Source organism: Carlito syrichta, unplaced genomic scaffold (genome assembly GCF_000164805.1).
Source record: "Carlito syrichta isolate Samal-C Ts95f unplaced genomic scaffold, Tarsius_syrichta-2.0.1 Scaffold136261, whole genome shotgun sequence".
NCBI classification, from domain to species: domain Eukaryota; kingdom Metazoa; phylum Chordata; class Mammalia; order Primates; family Tarsiidae; genus Carlito; species Carlito syrichta.
The window spans coordinates 1,110-18,531 of NW_007080357.1; the positions used below are offsets into that span (position 1 = coordinate 1,110).

Sequence of the window (17,422 nt, forward strand, 5' to 3'; positions counted from 1 at the left end):
ACCACGCCCAGCTAATTTTTTGATTTATTGTAGAATGAGGTCTCGCCAAGTTGCCCAGGCAGGTCTCGAACCTGCGGGCTCAGGCAGTCCACTCACCTTAGCCTCCCAAGGGCATGGGATTACAGGCTGAGCCACCAAGCCTGGCCCCCAATTTTTTTTTTTTTTTTTTGAGTTGGAGTCTCACTCTGTCGCCCAGACTGGAGTGCAGTGGCCGCTCCCGGCCACCGCAGCCTCGACCTGCTAGGCTCCGGCGATCCTTCCGCCTCAGCCTTCCAGGTAACCGGAATTACAGGTGCGCGCTACCACGCCCAGCTGATTTTTTAATTTATTGTAGAGATGAGGTCTCGCTGCCCAGGCGGGTCTCGAACCCGCGGGCTCAGGCCGTCCACTCACCTCAGCCTCCCAAAGGCGCGGGATTACAGGCTGAGCCACCGAGCCCGGCTCAAATTTTTTTTTTTAATAAAAAAAATAAACTGGACATGGTGGCTCACACCTGTAATCCCAGCACTTGGAGAGGCAAAGTGGGAGGATTGCTTGAGCCCAGGAGTTTGAGGCCAGTCTGAGCAATATAACAAGATCTTGTCTCTACAGGAAAAAAAAATTAGCTGGATGTGGTGGCACATGCCTGTGGTTTCAACTACTTAGAGGCTGAGGTGGGAGGATTGCTTGAGCCCAGGAGGTGAAGGCTGCAATGAGCCATGATTATGGCACTGTACCCAGCCCAGGCAACAGAGTGAGACTCTGGCTCAAAGAGTAATAATAATAAATTAAAATAAAATGGCCCCAAACACTGATGGTGTTCTCAAGCACAAGGAAGCTGTGAGGTATTTTGTGAGAAGAGACATTTCTTCAAGAAATCTCACTTTGGCATGTTGGTGTGAGCTCAGTGTAAATGAATCAACGATATGTGTTAAATCAGGTGCTTTCAACAGAAACACACATAGACCAAGGTTACGTATTGATCAGGTGGTAAAAATATTATGACCTGAGGAGCCTGGCTGTGTGTTTTCCCCAGGAGCTTAGTACATGTTCACGGCTACGATACAGAGCACTTAACTCTAGAGAAGGACCAGAATCAACTATTTCCTGCTCTCTGCAGAGACCACTTTGTGTCTGGGGCTGTCCTGTTTGTCGTGTTAGTCTGAGCTGGCTCTACCTGCTCCTTTCAGTGCACGACCTGCGGCAGCAGATGACAGCCCTGCAGAGCCAGCTGCAGCAAGTGCAGCTTGAACGCACGACGCTGACCAGCAAGCTGAAGGCGTCACAGGCGGAAATCTCTTCTCTGCAGAATGTTCGGCAGTGGTACCAGCAGCAGCTTGCCCTGGCACAGGAGGCCCGCGTACGGCTGCAGGGCGAGATGGCCCACATCCAGGTGTGTGGACTGGAGACTCCTTCCAGGGGAACATGGGGCATGTGACCTGGGAGATCACGTGTCGTGTCTTCATGTGGGACAGTGTTTTTTCCCCAAATTAAAAAGATATTTCTGTTTTAAGATTTCACAGATTTTTTTTTTTTGTTTAATCTGCTAGCCACTGGTCCAGTCCACACTGTGTCCTGTGCAGGAGCCTCCCTCCATGACTTTCTGACACAGGGTTTTATAGCTTCTGCTTGAGCACTTTGAATTCTAAGTTCTCCATCCCTGACTGAGACCCAGTTCCCACCACTACATAATATGTCCATATAATGAACATGCAGTGTACCCCCGAATCTAAACTAAAATCTCATCAAATTGAATAGAATCAAATGAAATTGAATCAAATCTCCCTCCCTGGGACATCCTGTGTTCCTGGCTCTGACTAGTAAGTCTCATCCCTCCTCGAAGGGTAACTCCTTTATGGTTTGAATCCAGTTCTCAGATTCCCCCCCTGGTTCTTGGGACTCTTCCACCCTGGCCTCACAGCTAGGAACCCCAGCCTCCTGTGGTGTCTCCCAGCATGAGTGCCACAGGGTTCTCTCCTGGGTGGAGCTGCTGAATCTCAGTAATGTACAATGACCATATCTTTCCAGCGTGGGTACTCTTGTTTCCAGCATCCTGGAGGAACCATGTCTCTCTCTCTCTCCTGTCCACTTGTGAGTGGGGACAGCCCATGGCCGCCTTGGTCCTGTGGTGTGGGAGCAGGTGTGGGCCCAGGCCTGCAGGAAAGTATCCATTGGTCAAAATTGACCTGGAGTATGTGTCACCTCTAGGCCTGCCCCTTGGCCCACTGCAGCCTCCTGGTCAGCATGCTAGAGACACCCAGGTGGGGCAGGCAGGTGCTGGGGCGCATATTGCTTGAGTCTCAGGGCCAGTACTAGCCAAGCTGACCCAAGTCACTAAAGGGCACCTTCTGTTGGCCTCCGTTTTTTGTTTTTGTTTTTTTTCCAGCTGTGAGATTTTTTTTCCCCCAGATAATAGTCAGAAATGTAGTTTGGACCAAAAAAAAACAACAAAGGAAGATTCAGAACCAGTGGCAGTTTGAGAGCCTTACCTGATTTTTAAAAAAATTTTTTAAAATACACGTTCACATTTTTAATTAGAATTTTTAATGCATTTTTTTTTATACCCAGATATCTCTCTCTGTTCCCAGTAACATTCAGAAGGGAGAGGCATGCAGGGCAGTCTGTCTTCCTTCATCATCTTGAAATAATTCCAGCAAATGCTGTCTTCCCTTGCTCTGTACAACTTATATGTAGATCCCGAACCTATGACTTCTGTTGTGTGTTGGCATCGTGAAGTCTAGGGACTGTCGTGGAGCTGGCAGTGACGTGGGAGCAATTCTAGCCATAGACTCCAGGCTGCCCTCATGCTTGTATTTCAGTTCTTACTTCCCTTGGCTGACCCCTTCTTCCTCGGGGGCCATGGCACTGGACTCCCTCTTCTTGAGACAGTTGGTTGAGGTCCTGACCATCTGTGGGGCCTGGATCAAGCCCTGGCTGGGTTGTAAATGCTGCTTCCCAGGAGCTACGTGTGTTGGTATCAGGTGAGGGTGGGACCTGGCCTGTGTCTGGCTGGATTTGGTCAGTCAGATAAGGCTCCTCATCCACAGGGAAAGAGATGGCCCCTCCTTGGGGACTTTAGTGTGGCTCCTGCTGCAGACTGCATGGTATCAGGTGATGACCGCTCGTTTCTGGGCCACATGCCTTCCTACTGAGGCATGCAGAGCCTAGACAGCCCATATTTTGAGGTAGGAAGATGAGCAGGAGTGGAGCCTGCGTGAGGGATGCTGGGGGCAGCCAGTGACCCTCATCATGTGACCTCCAGAACAGGCTGGTCTGCATTTCTTGCTTGAAGTGGAACAACTTTTTACCTTTTGGATTTTTTTTTCCAGGTTGGGCAGATGACCCAAGCAGGCATTTTGGAGCACTTAAAACTAGAGAATGTATCCCTGTCCCACCAGCTGACAGAAACACAGCACAGGTCCATCAAGGAGAAGGAGCGCATCGCCGTCCAGCTCCAGAGCATTGAGGTGAGGCCAGTGCTAGACCAGAGATTAAGAAAACAACAAGGGCAACCCCCTCAGGTCCCCTCCCACTGTGGGAGCTTTTCTATCCTCTCAATAAATTCTCAACAAAAAGGAAAAAAAGAAAAGAAAACAACAGGGCCAGGCACGCTGGCTCATGCCTATAATCCCAGCACTTGGGAAGCCACGGCAAGAGGATTGCATGAGCTCACAGGGTCGAGACTAGCCCGGGCAACTTGGTGAGACTGCATCTCTACAATAAATCAAAAAATTAGCTGGGCATGGTAGCATGTGCCTGTAGTTCCAGCTACTTGGAAGGCTGAGGCGGAAGGATCGCCTTAGCCCAGCAGGTCGAGGTTGCGGTGGCTGTTGAGCATGCCACTGCACTCCAGCCTGGGCAACAGGGTGAGACTCCCAACTCAAAAAAAAAAAAAGAAAGAAACAGATGCATACACATAGCTTTAATATGCTTTTTTATATATGCACATACCTATGTATCTTTCAAAATATTCTTTTGCTTGGGTGCAGTGGCTCATGTGTGCAATCCTAGCACTTTAGGAGGCCGAGGCAGGAGAGAGGATTGCTTGAGCCCAGGAGTTTGAGTCCAGCCTGGGCAACATAGTGAGACCTCATCTCTACCAAAAATAAGAACATTAGCTAGGTGTGGTGGTGTATAGTCCCTGCTGCTTGGGAGGCTGAGGTGAAAGGATTGTTTCATCCCAGGAGTTCAAGGCTATAGTGAGCCATGATCATGTCACTACACTCCAACCTGGGCATTGGAGTGAGACCCTGACTCAAAAAAAAAAAATTCTTTTGGCCAGCCTGCAAGTGATCACTACATAAGATTTTGGGACCTAGTCCCTCATCTCTTTCCTGTGAGTGGCCACACTTTGACGTGCTTGTGGTGACTCTTCTCTGGGAAGAGTTGTAGAGCTCTTCTTCTCTAGTCTCTGCCCTGCCCTGGGCCCCTGCACGCCAGTCACTGCCTGTTGGGAATTGGGGATGGTGCTGGGCACAGAATGGGTAGGGAAGAGGGGCCAGTATGTCTGTGTGTCTGACAGCCTTTCAGAGCCCGGTGATAATAAGTGTTTTCTTAGTTTCTTATTTTTATGTTTTTTTTATTTTTTGAGTTGGAGTCTCACTCTGTTGCCCAGGCTGGAGTACGATGGCACACTCACAGCCACTGCAGCTCAGCCCTCCAGGCTCAGGCACTCTTTCTGCCTCAGCCTTCCAAGGGGCTGGAAATACAGGCGCACGCTACCATGCCTGGCTAATGTTTTGATTTATTGTAGAGATGAGGTCTTGCCAAGTTGCCCAGGCTGTCTTGAACCCCTGGGATCAGGCAGTCCTCTCACTTCTGCCTCCCCAAGTGCTGGGATTACAAACATGAGCCACCATGCACCCGGCCTGTTTCCATAGTTTCTAAGCATTCAGCCATTTAATCCAGCAACCGTGTGATGATGTTACACTCATTGTTAGCTGCCTGTGCATATATCCTTCAGAGCACGGGACATGCAGTAGCTTTGCCTAAACCCAGATAACTATTTTCTTTATAGCTGTAAGACCCTGAATGATCTCTTAGCCTCTCTGAGCCTCGTCTCATTTATAAAATGGATATAATAACACCTGCTTAGTAGCCTTGTTGGGAAAATAAAGAAAAATAGTATAAAACGCATAAGCAGTATATAAAAGGGTCACTGCGTGCTGAGAAAGTTGCTTGGCTGATCTTGTTGCTGGCCATCCACGGTCATGTAGAAAGTCCTGAGGTATGCCTGGTTTCTCATTTCCTCATGACTACATGGGCCTCTTTTTCCATGTGAGTTATGTGTGCTTGCTGGGATGACGGATGAGAATGATGTCTTGCCAGCCATAAAACTTAAAGGGCTCAGTGGAGAAGAACTGCAAAGACTTCCAAGTTGTAAACTAATATCTTTTTCCTAAGAAGGCTGCCTGAGTGTTAGTTTCATCCATATAGCCAAAATATAGGAATGCCCCATGGACCTCTGGTGTCCTGTTTTGCTTTACCGTATGGTATCAAGCGATTCTCTTGTAAAAGGCATGTTCTGTGTCTCGCACCCCACAGGAAGGGACGTGCCACTCACCTGTCTTCACATGAGAAATGGCCGGGGAGGTTGCATTCATTTGATCCCTGTTCATAAGAACCCAGTTGTTTGCCTACCTCTCTCGGGTCAAGCCTGTTGGTCAGCAGAGAGGGAGACTTGGCCAGGCCAGTGGAGAGAGGATCCTGAGTGGCCTGGCCTTGGACTTCTGGATGGTGTGGTGGGCATCCACCTGCCATCTACCCTGGGCCCTTAGTCTGCAGTTCCTAGACAGGCTGGGGACGTGGACGGGAGCCTCCTGCCAAGCAGCAGGTTTGGCTACAAAGTGCAAGGCTTGCAGGCTGCTGTTGGTCAGATTTCCCTACTTTTTAAACACACTTTGATTCTTGGGCCCAGGCTGACATGTTGGATCAGGAAGCAGCCTTTGTGCAGATTCAGGAGGCTAAGACAATGGTGGAGGAGGACCTCCAGAGAAGGCTGGGAGAGTTTGAAGATGAGAGGGAGCGGCTGCAGAAGATGGCAGACATGGCAGCATCCCTGGAGCAACAACTAGAGCAGGTAAGTACCTGGGTCTGCTTCAGTTTGGACCCCAGACTGCAGGCTAGCCTAACGTCTCAGGACTGCATGGAGCTGTTGATCCTCTCATGTTAGCCATGTCGGTGCAGGCCTGTGGAGGGTTGCATCATCAGATTGCTGTGGCTGCTGCAGACTGCCCTTGTGTTTGCTTCAGCTAGTCTTCATCTACACCAGGAATGCATGCGAAAGATCCTCCAGAGTCCCCCCAGATGAGTTGAATCCTGAACAGGGAAAAGGTATAAATTATTGGAGTCGGGTCAAGAGCAGCCATGTTGACTTTGCTGCCTTTTCCCAGGTTAAGTTGACTTTGCACCAGCGAGACCAGCAGCTGGAAGCTTTGCAGCAGGAGCACCTGGACCTGATGAAGCAGCTCACCTCAACACAGGAGACACTGCAGGCCCGGGAGCAGTCCCTCGACAACCTGCAGACACACTACGATGAGCTGCAGGCTAGGCTTGGGGAGCTACAGGGGGAGGCCGCCTCCAGGGAGGACACAATCCGCTTCCTGCAGAATGAAAAGATCGTCTTGGAGGTGGCTCTGCAAGCAGCCAGGAGTAGCAAGGAGGAATTCGACAGAGGAGCAAAACGCTTAGAAGAAGGTTCTGAGGAAACATCAGGAATTCTAGAGAAGTTAAGAGAAGAATTAGCTATCAAGTCCAGCCAGGTAATGCAGTCTGCTGTGATTTTGTTATGAATCAAACTCCTACGTGCAGTAATTGATGTTGTTTGTTCCTTTCTTTGGATGTGTTATTTTGCAAACATGGGTAACATGTCAAGGAATACTGCTAGGGCTGGGTGTGAGGCCCAAGTGGGGACAGGATGGCAACTGCTAAGCTATGCTCCTGGCCCTGCATTCGCCACTGACTGTGGAGAAGCCCAGACCTGGGAAACTGAGTTTTGTTTGGGCTTTTGAAAGTAATCTACCAAGAAACACCAGTTTCTGTTCGCTGGTGACATGGAGCTCAGATTTCAGAGAAGCTGAAAGAAACTTGGCTTTTCCTTTCCTTTGTCATCCTTTCTGTGTGCCTGCCTGCCTGTAGCACTCTCTGGGCATGCTGGCAGGACTGTTGTGTTGTGAGACAGAGCACAGGTGGGGAGGAACAGCAAGGCCTGGCTACTGACAGGACCTGGAGCGTGTGAGTACCAGTTATACAAGCACGTCACACCTGGGGAAGCCATGTGCTGACAGCATTATATGGTTTTGATGTAGGCAGATGTTTAAAAATATAGACAGAATGAAAAAGCTGAGGATGGTTGTAGAGGAAGTAGAATTTGTATCAGAGAAAAGTTTTGACGTTAAATCCCAGTCTGTAAAGATCAAGGGCAAGAAGAAATCATTAATCTGCTTTTCCTTTGGGAATGTAAAGTAAAAGATGGCTGTCTTTACAGACACTGACCCATATGAAGTTATTTTCTAGGAAAGGTACACTAAAGACAATTTGTTGCTGTTTCAGTGTTGGGTGAGTTTAAAGGAATTGTCAGAGTTCTGTTGATTAAAGGGACATAGGCTGACACTTGGAAAATTCTGAGAGACTTTGGGTGGTACTAGACATTATTTATCATATTGGAATTTTACCTGTGTTGTTATTAATAAAGTTACTGATAGTTACATAGTCTGAGTTAACTCCTGGATTAAGATTGTTACCCCAAAACAGATGGAGTTCGTGGTGGTGGTCCTGTCTCCCTGGGATGCTGCCTTCCCAACTTGGGAGTCTGTTTTCTCAACTTGAGGTCCAGAGTCAGCCTAATCGAGAAATAGACTGACCACCCTGTCACCGGCCTGCCTGGGTATTGGCCACTCCACTTGGCCTTGCTGCCATGTGCATGTGTCACTACGTGTCTCAGCACAGCACTCTCCATGAGGCATTCGAGGTTCATCTGACCATGGCTCCCCCTTGGCCTGGTTCTGAGTCTTTTGCCCCTTATGTGGAGCTGCCGTGGGACCAGAAGCCAGTGATATGAGAGAAACTGGAAGGGATGAATGAGGATGTAGAGCAAACCAGCACTTTGATCCTTCCCAGAGGGGTTCAAGGGAACCACCCTCCGCATGGTCAGGAAAACGGCTCGTTTCCTAACTGTGCCCAAGTGATAACTAGGGCTTGTGTGGAGTATATTCTGGCCCTAGAGGAGGAGGAATTCAGACAGAAAACCTTGGCTCTCAACGAGTTATTCCTTGTTTCCAGAGATAGTAGCTCCAATGTGCATGCTGAAAGCTGGTGTGAATATGATTTCACAACTCGTGGGCCAGTGCTTTCCCACCCAGGGTGTGTTGATAGCCTTCCTGGTGTGTTCATCACCAGGCCTTATAATCTCACCAACGTTCTGTGTTCCTGAGTCCCCAGGGCATCTCCAAGTGCAGCTTCACAGGTGTGGATGAGGCCCGAAGCTGTGCATCTCTCTCAAGTTCTGGGGTGTGAATGGACTGGTCTAGGACAGACTTCTTACATTGAAGGTCAGCACCTGCAGGCCCAGTCCATCACCAGTCTTTGTGAATTAACACCACTGCTGGCTGCTTATGCACTACCTGAGGCAGCATTTGTGCTGCAGGAGCAGAGCTGAGCGGTTGCAACCAAAGTGAGGCCTATGAGCTCAACGTGTTCCTATCAGCTGTTTCCAGGAAAGGCTTGCCATCCCCTGGGCTTAGAGTGTCCCCTTGCCTCACCTCTTCTCTCTCGTCCCTGAAGCCTTCATGCTTCAGTGGTGAGGAGGAAGGCTAGGAACTACCTGCTCTTGTCAGCCCACACACTTCTTCCTGCAATGTCTGTGCAGACATGGCCCCCTTCTGGAGCCCCCAGGGTAATGTCTGTGCTCATCTTCCCTGTAGGTAGAGCACCTGCAGCAAGAGACTGCCACTCTGAAAAAGCAGACACAAAAAATAAAGGAACAGCTTCTTCAACAGAAGGTAACAATGTATTGATTCCTTCATTTGAAATAAGAGCATGAACAAAGTCCTGTGCAATTTAGTTGCTTCAATAGAAGGACATTGATCAAGAAGAAGGTAACATCTAGACTCCTTAATTTTTTAAAGGCCCTCCATTGGTATCGATATCCTCTCCCCCCCTAAGTCAGGGTGCACTTCCTATAAGCAAAATGAAAGTCTGTGACCCAGCCAGGCTCGGTGGCTCAGCCTGTAATCCCGGCACTTTCGGAGACTAAGGTGAGTGGAGTGCCTGAGTCCGCAAGTTCTAGACCAGCTTTGGCATCTTGGTGAGACTTAGTCTCTACATAAATCAAAAATTAGCTGGGCATGGTAGCTCATGCCTGTAGTTCCAGCTACTTGGGAGACTGAGGCAGAAAGATCGCCGGAGCCTGGCAAGTCGACACTGAGGTGGCCGTGAGTGTGCCACTGCACTCCAGCTTGGGCGACAGGGTGAGACTCCAACTCAAAAAAAAAAAGTCTGTGACCCTGCAGATGGGTAGTGGCAGCTGTCATTGCAGCACATGTCACGGCACCCTGTTGTCCTCACTCATGAGAGTTGTGTGTGTTGTGCACTGTTGCTACTACACAGGTTGAGTTTACCCTTTAAAATGTTTTTGAAAAAGTTGCACCATTTTTCAGCATTGAAAAAATTATGGTTCCCCAAATAGATGCAGAACATAAATTTCATTTTAGTGGAGCCAGTCTCTTTTGTTGGAGGAGTGATTCTGATTCCACAGTTTTTTGCAAAGCAGCAATCAAGTGCCTTGTGGGATTTGAGAGAGGAAGATCCCCCAAAGCAGTGTTATAAGTGGACACTAGGAAGTGGATTACCTGTCAGAAGCCACACAGTCAATCCAAGGGAGAAGAAATTGCCAGATTCCTCAGAACAGAGGAGACGTCTAGGACGCTGGCATGAGGCTTCATGCATGACACAGACTCTTGTTCAGGCACAGTGACATTGCCTGGTGGATAAATAATGATGTGTCTAGTTGGTGGTATCTTAGATTAACTATGTTACCTTTAGCTCAGAAAAGTTATGCTCTAAATAAGCAGTCAGCATTTTTGTTGAAGTCAGCTTGGCCCCTGGGAAGGCCCCACCTGAGTGCCAACCGTAGCTTCCATCTTGTTGACAGGTGATGGTAGAAGCCTACAGGCGGGATGCTACCTCCAAAGACCAGCTCATCAGTGAGCTGAAAGCCACGAAGAAGAGACTGGACTCGGAGATGAAGGAGCTGAGGCAAGAGGTGATCAAGCTACAAGGGGAGAAGAGGGCCACAGAGGCAGAGCACTCACGCTTGCAGAGGGAGGCGTCCCAGGTGCATCAGCAGATGGCAGATCTTGAAGCGCACCTCCATTCAGTGCAGAAGGAGCGAGACGAGATGGAGACACACTTGCAGGTCTGTGAGTTTGTGGGCTGACTTCCTTTGAATTGTGGCAATTCAGCCAAATGGGCTTGGGGCTTCCTGTGTGCAGAGTGAGTAGGGGGTCATGATGGGGAAAGATTTCTAGAAGAACAGCCTAGAACAAGACCCCTTGGAGCTTATGTCCTGGTGCGGGGAGACAGATCAGTCCAGGTAGATTTGAGAAAGGAAGTGAAATGTGAAGGGAGTAAACCAGGAGATGCTGCAAGGACTTGAGAGTGGCAGGAAGAGTTGGCTGCCCTGTAGAAAGTAGGGGTGCATCTTTTGCAGAGACCCCATGTCAGGGTAGGGCGCAGGAGCCCAAGGAACTCATGGAGTCCCCTGTGGCTGGAGCACAGAGCTAGGATGGGCCAGGGCCCTCACACTCCCTATGAGGCCACTCTGGTGTGAGCCTAGGCTTCTGTGTGCCCATGGGAGCTGGACAGCAGGCAGGCAAGCAAGGAGCCTGGAGGGTGGGGGTCAGGTTCATTCCAGACATCCAGGTGGGAGAGGGTTCTGGGGGGCTCTGGGGAGGAGTCCTGGGGTCTATGGAAAAGGGGTCCTGGGCATTTCTCAGGAGGAGTCCTGGAGTCTCTGGGGTAGGGTCCTGGGGATCTTTGGATACAGCATCTGGAAACACTGTTGCCTTCAATAAGGTGTCAGTTATGAGGAGGCAGACATCTCTGTCTGGAGTTTTCTTAAGGCCCATGACAGCATTGTTGACCCAAGGACAACTGGCACAGGCCACACTGCTCTCACATTGTCCTTCCCTCCTTCTTTGAAGTCTTTGCAGTTTGATCAGAAGCAGATGGTTGCCCTCACAGAGGCCAATAAGGCACTGAAGAAACAGATCGAAGAGTTGCAGCAGGAAGCCAGGAAGTAAGTCAGCACATGCATGCTTGTCCAGGGAGGACAGAGTCCTTGCCCACAAGCACACAGGCTTGCTGCTGTCTGGTCCTGGACACTCATTCTGAGGAGTAACCTGGGGCCACATACAGGTAGCCTGGGATGCTGAAGTTTAAATTCCATTATGATTTGGCAAGTGCATGTTGTGCAGAGTAATCACAGCATTTATAAGCTGACTTGCTCAGGTGTTCTGTAACCAGAGCTCCCCTTTTGGTTTTATTTTTAGTATTATTTATTTTTGAATTGGAGTCTCACTCCATAGTGATCCTTCTGCCTCAGCCTTCCAAGTAGCTGTAACTATATGCATGCGCCACCATGCCCGCTTATTTTTTGATTTGGTGTAGAGACAATGTCTGGCCAAGTTGCCCAGGCTGGCCTCAAACCCCTGGGCTTAGGCAGTTCTTTCGCCTCTACTTCCCAACGTGCTGAGATTACAGACGTGAAGCACCATGCCCAGCTTTTTCCTTTTGACTTTTTGTGCCACACACTTGTGGCAGCATCCTCCCTGCTCCCTCCCCAGGGACAACACTTTGATATTCATCTTCACATGCTTTTATGCTCACCTAAACATGATTGCACAGACCTCACCTGCACACACACACAGACAGTCTTTTGGTTCCTTCTATCCAAAGGGCATATCCTATGCTGCTTTGCCTTGATGGGCTGGTGACCTACTCATACATCTGATTGTTTAATTTCTTGCTGGTATTCAAGAGCATTGGCCACATCTCTGTTGGATAGAAATGGACTCTACCTTCACAAGGTCATTTTAAAACCACTCCAGGAGTAGCGCAGGTCTGACGCTGGTGGTAAAAATGCCCCAAATTTACTAAGTGCTTCCACCTGCCTGGCTTTGCTGGGATACCTGACACAACCTGTTGCTTCACCTCACACAGCCCCCACAGGACAGGCTCACACTTACCCAGGCTTCCCAGGGGTCATCAGATTCTGGTGGGGGCAATGGAGTGGGGCTGAGCTGAGGCAGCCTTCCCAGGTTCTGAGCCACCACACCAGTGGAAGGTGAGCTTCTGAAAGCCCCTCCTATTACTGGAGGCTGAGCACAGGACTCTGGACAGTCAGATCAGGGTGATTAGCGTCCTTCTCTGTGTCTCCTCGTGATGCTGCAGGACCATCACAGAACAGAAGCAGAAGATGAAGCGGCTGGGCTCGGACCTGAACAGTGCCCAGAAGGAAATGAAGACCAAGCACAAGGCCTATGAGAACGCTGTGGGCATCCTTAGCCGACGCCTGCAGGAGGCCCTTGCGGCCAAGGAGGCGGCAGATGTGGAGCTGAGCCAGCTCAGAGCCCAGAGTGGCAGCAGTGGCAGCGACCCCGCGCTACATGTAGGTAAACGCCACGTCATCCCAGCCAGAGTCGTGATGTCTCTCAGGGTCGGGAAAGGAGGTTTTATTCGTGTTGCCTCCTTGGAATCCCTGTAAAAGGGTTGAGAAAAACTTGGCAGAGCTCAGGGGTTTGGGTAGCATTTCTTAAAAATGCTGCTTGGTGCCAATGTGTGCAGGGACCCTCTGTCTGCATTATACATGTCCCCTTCACACACCTTGTGGGGTCTGTGGCATTCACTTCATTTTCCTCGAGGAACCTCCTTGAGTCGGACAAACTCAGTTACCAAGGGGCTGAGGCAAGACCTTTGCCTGATCCATCTGCACTCTAGCTTCTTCCATGTCTTCTCACGTCAGAGGCTCTGTGTGCATGGAGGAGCAGTGGCCGCTCACCAAGAGACTGGAGTGAGGGCATGGGCTTCAAGGTCAGGGTCTGGCAGGACTCTGGGAGTGTTTGACGGAGGGACCACTTGCAATGGCCTGGAGCCGGCAGGGGCACCCTCAGTGGAGGGGTTCGCTGTACAGGGCCTGTATGCAGCCTTCATGTTCTCTCACTCTCACTAGTAGCTGTGTGATTCCACCTGAGTCCGTTCATTTGCATTTTATTTTTTTCTTTTTGTAGAGATAAGATCTTGTTGTGTTGCCCAGACTGATCTCCAACCCCTGGGCTCAAGCAGTCTTCTCGTCTCAGCCTCCCAAAGTGCTGGGATTGTAGGCATGAGCCACTGTGCCTGGCCTGCATTTTATTTTATATTCTCCAATTTGCATTATTTCACTGATGCCTTAGTGTTTCTTATTCATGCCGTTTGTTTCCGTCTTCTGTCCAGTGAAGAATTTACGGGCAAGAAGAGACTATATTATAACATAGGACTTTCTTGTCAAATTCAATAAATACTGTCCCACCTGGTTACTCTACACAACACTGGGGAGATTTATTCAGTGGCCATTTTCCTTCCTACTTTGAAGTATGTCCCAGTTGCGTTTTTACCTGTTGGCTCACTTGGTGAAGGTAGCCAGAACAAAGGCTCTATGGGACCTGCTTCCTGACGGTGCGTCTGCCGCAGCTCAGTGCACACATGGACCTGGAGCCCAGAACCTGGAGCCTGGGCTTAACCACTTGTGAGAGACCTGTGGTGACCAACCACACGTCCTGTCTTGTCTGTAGGAGAGGATCCAGGCCCTGGAGGGGGAGCTGCAGACTGTCGGCCACAGCAAGGTACTACTGGAGAAGGAACTGCAGGAGGTCATCGCGTTGACCAGCCAGGAGCTAGAGGAGTCCCGGGAGAAGGTGCTGGAGCTGGAGGATGAGGTGAGGCCACAAGTGAGGGCCTTAAGCACACATGCCACACCTTGGTCTGCATTGCCATGGGCATTGGCTTCACCTTCCGGCCCTTGACCTCGTGTCTGTGTGGAGCAGGCTCTGATTCTAGCCTTTAGCGAGGACTGTGCCCGCACAGCCTGTGCAGTGGGGTGGTTGCTGGAGAGCTCATGTGGGATCCTCTCGCAGTTAGGGTGCTTTGGTTGCAAATAGAAAGTCCTTTGAAGGATTCCTGTGCACTCCCAGGTTCAGAGAGAGCTCTGGCTCCAAGTGGTGCTGGCAACAACTTTGTGTGGCTACCGAGGCTCTTGCCAACCAGCGGCCCCCTGTCTCCCTGCCTGGCTCCTCTATCAGGGTCACTGTATGCCTCATTTGTCTGTCTCTGTCCCATTCTGAGACACTTCTGGCTCGTGCCCACCCCTGGAGTGGCTTGGCCAGGGCTGGGGCTCAGTCCTTGTGTAAACTTCTTCAGAAGCACATGGTCCCAGGGGAGGGCTGGGCTGCTTGCCATGGGGAGGAAAGAGGATTGAGGAAGCAGCTGACCAAGGTCTTTCAGATCATGAGCAAGGGCTGTTTGTGGGCTGTTCATTGTTGTGTTTCGTTTTAGCTGTTTCTTGTTGAAAACTGCCTGCTTGTTTCTGGGCTGTGTGATAACATCATGAACCAGAGCATGTAATTTCACAGTTACTTGGCTGTGTTTCAGCTTCAAGAATCCAGAGGCTTCAGGAGAAAGATAAAACGCCTTGAAGATTCAAACAAGAAGTTGTCTCTCGAATTAGAACATGAGAAAGGGAAGCTTACGGGCCTTGGACAGTCCAATGCAGCTCTGCGGGAGCATAACAGCATCTTAGAAACAGCTTTGGCCAAGAGAGAGGCAGACCTGGTCCAGCTGAATCTTCAGGTATTCAAACATGTTTCCTGAAGCAGAAGGGGCATTGCTGCAGGCCGTGCAATGCTAGAAATGGCTTACATAGGTCCAGTCATCTGTGTTGATCATAACCACCTCTCATTGGGAGGAAGATACGACCTCCCATTGTAAAGATGAGGAAACAGGCTCAGAAAATCCTGGGTGTCCCAGTTATGAGGGGCAGGACCAGGCCCTCCGAGTGTAAGACCAGAACATGTGCCTGTGTCTCCAGCCATGGATGTGCACAGTTCTCCATTCTTTTTGGATGGGTGCACTCCAGGTGCAGATGGAGTGACTTCCAGCCAGTTCTAGGTGTTAATGTCATCTGTAGGGGGCACTTAGAAGGCCTCACATGATTCAGAACTGGGATCAGAAGCCCAGCCAGGATCTCCACAGCCTCCTTATGGATTGGTGAGTCAGCAGTGAGTCCAGAGGAGTCTTCAAAATAGCAGGCCTCCTGAGTAGCTGGGACCACAGGCCCAGCCATATTTTTTAATATGATGCCATGGTTGTACTCCTGCAGTGTCAGATTTCTGTATTTGTGATGGTATTCTTCAGAGGTAGACTATCCTCTGCTTTCCTAAAGTGTCCTTCTTTGTGGTATGTCGTTATGTATGTGCCTCACATCGCCATGTTCTCCATGTGGTGCTGGCCACTGTGGCCCCATGCTTTTTCCCAGGCTCAGTCAGTATTTGGAATTTGACGTCCCTCCTTATTTATCCTCCTGCAATACAATCTAGGTGCAGGCGGTTTTGCAGCGCAAAGAAGAGGAGGATCGCCAGATGAAGCAACTTGTCCAGGCCCTGCAAGCCTCATTGGAAACAGAAAAGGAGAAAGTGAACAGCCTGAAGGAGCAGGTATGTGTGCCCTTTTGACTGTTGTAGGTTGCAGCCTCACAGAGCCTTCTGGAAGGTGTTTCAGTGCCTAAAGATACATACCAGTGCCCTTCACATATGGTCCCCCTCCAGGATTTATAGAGAACGGAAGTGACATTGCAGTTGTGTTGGTAGTGAGCAGCCACAGAGAGCCTGGTGTTGCCCAGTAGAAGATGGTGTTAGATAGATCACATGATGATGCAGCCATGAGGGCCCATGCAGATGAGCTCCATGGATATGTTTGTTTGTATTTTGCTAGGAAAAGATGTAAAGTTGCATTGAAAAAAGCAACTTTTAGAACAGTGCATGCTCCCATTTGTGACAAGCAGACCAGAAAGGCAGTTGTGTGAACCGTTTTCTTTATAGGGAGCTGCCTATACACCCAAAGCCTGGCTCCTTTGGGTGAGTTGTCTCAGCAGAGACCTATCCTGATCACCATGTTTCTTCAACACAGTGCCCTGATGCCAAGCTCTGCCCCCTTTTCCCCATTAGGATGCGGCCCCTAGGCCAAGTGCGGTGACTGAAGCCTGTAATCCCAACACTTTGGGAGGCTGAGGTGAGAGGATTGCCTGAGCCCAGGGGTTCAAGCAACTTGGCAAGACCTCGTCTCTACGATAAATTAAAAAAATTAGCCGAGCTCAGTGGCTCAGCCTGTAATCCCGCGCCTTTGGGAGGCTGAGGTGAGTGGATTGCCTGAGCCGGCGGGTTCCAGACCCGCCTGGGCAACTTGGCGAGACCTCATCTCTACAATAAATCCAAAATTAGCCAGGCGTGGTAGTGCCCGCCTGTAGTTCCAGCTACTTGGAAGGCTGAGGCGGAAGGATCGCTGGAGCCCAGCAGGTCGAGGCTGTGGTGGCTGGAGCGGCCACTGCACTCCAGTCAGGGTGACAGAGTGAGACTCCGATTCAAAACCAAACAAAACAAAGCAAAAAAAAAATGCAGACCCTGGTTACATCTCCAGTTCCTGGCCAGAGCAGATCTTAGAACACATGTATGTGGGTGTGGTGTGGTGTGATGTGTGCATATAGGGTGTGATGGGGGGGTATTGTGTGTGTATATGAGTGTGTGGGGTGTGATATATATGTGCATGAATGCAAATTTTGATGCTTGTATAGACATAGAAAATTTCTAGGAGGAACACAAGAGATAACTGATTCTTTCTAGAGAAAGGTAGGAAAGAACACATCACTTTTCCTTTAAACTGAATTACTTGACTGGGCAAGGTGGCTCAAGCCTGTAATCCCAGCACTTTGGGAGGCTAAGGCGAGAGGTTTGCCTGAGCCCAGGGGTTCGAGACCAGCCTGGGCTACTTGGAGAGATCTCGTCTCTACAATAAATAAAAAATTAGCTGGGCATGGTGGTGCATGCCTGTAGTTCCAGCTACTTGAAAGACTAAGGCAGAAGGATCGCCTAAGCCCAGCAGGTCAAGGCTGCGGTGGCCATGAGTATGCCACTGCACTCCTGCCTGGGCGACAGAGTGAGCCTCCAACTTAAGAAAAAAATTGAAAAATAAAGATAAACTGAATTACTTTATAAGTCATAACTACTCTCATAATTCACAATTTTCAGCCTCAGGATGAAGCTTCTTTTTAGTTTTTTTTTGTTGTTTTTGTTTTTTGTTTTTTGAGTCGGAGTCTCACTCTGTCGCCCAGACTGGAGTGCAGTAGCCGCTTCCGGCC

General features: G+C 49.7%; 1 protein-coding gene across 1 annotated transcript in view; it reads left to right on the plus strand.

Annotated features, from left to right (window-relative positions):
- Window positions 1–1,169: 1,169 nt before the first annotated feature.
- Window positions 1,170–17,422, plus strand: part of GOLGA3 (golgin A3) — a gene marked incomplete at its 5' end in the record, with an annotated part of 22,593 nt that continues 6,340 nt past the window's right edge. Inside the window, 11 exons of the mRNA XM_008049730.2 lie at window positions 1,170–1,372; window positions 3,309–3,446; window positions 5,897–6,058; window positions 6,372–6,740; window positions 8,901–8,978; window positions 10,130–10,393; window positions 11,181–11,275; window positions 12,430–12,646; window positions 13,809–13,952; window positions 14,665–14,862; window positions 15,609–15,725. Of these exons, the coding sequence (XP_008047921.2) occupies window positions 1,170–1,372; window positions 3,309–3,446; window positions 5,897–6,058; window positions 6,372–6,740; window positions 8,901–8,978; window positions 10,130–10,393; window positions 11,181–11,275; window positions 12,430–12,646; window positions 13,809–13,952; window positions 14,665–14,862; window positions 15,609–15,725 (1,985 nt within the window). The remainder of the gene's footprint in view (window positions 1,373–3,308; window positions 3,447–5,896; window positions 6,059–6,371; window positions 6,741–8,900; window positions 8,979–10,129; window positions 10,394–11,180; window positions 11,276–12,429; window positions 12,647–13,808; window positions 13,953–14,664; window positions 14,863–15,608; window positions 15,726–17,422) is intronic.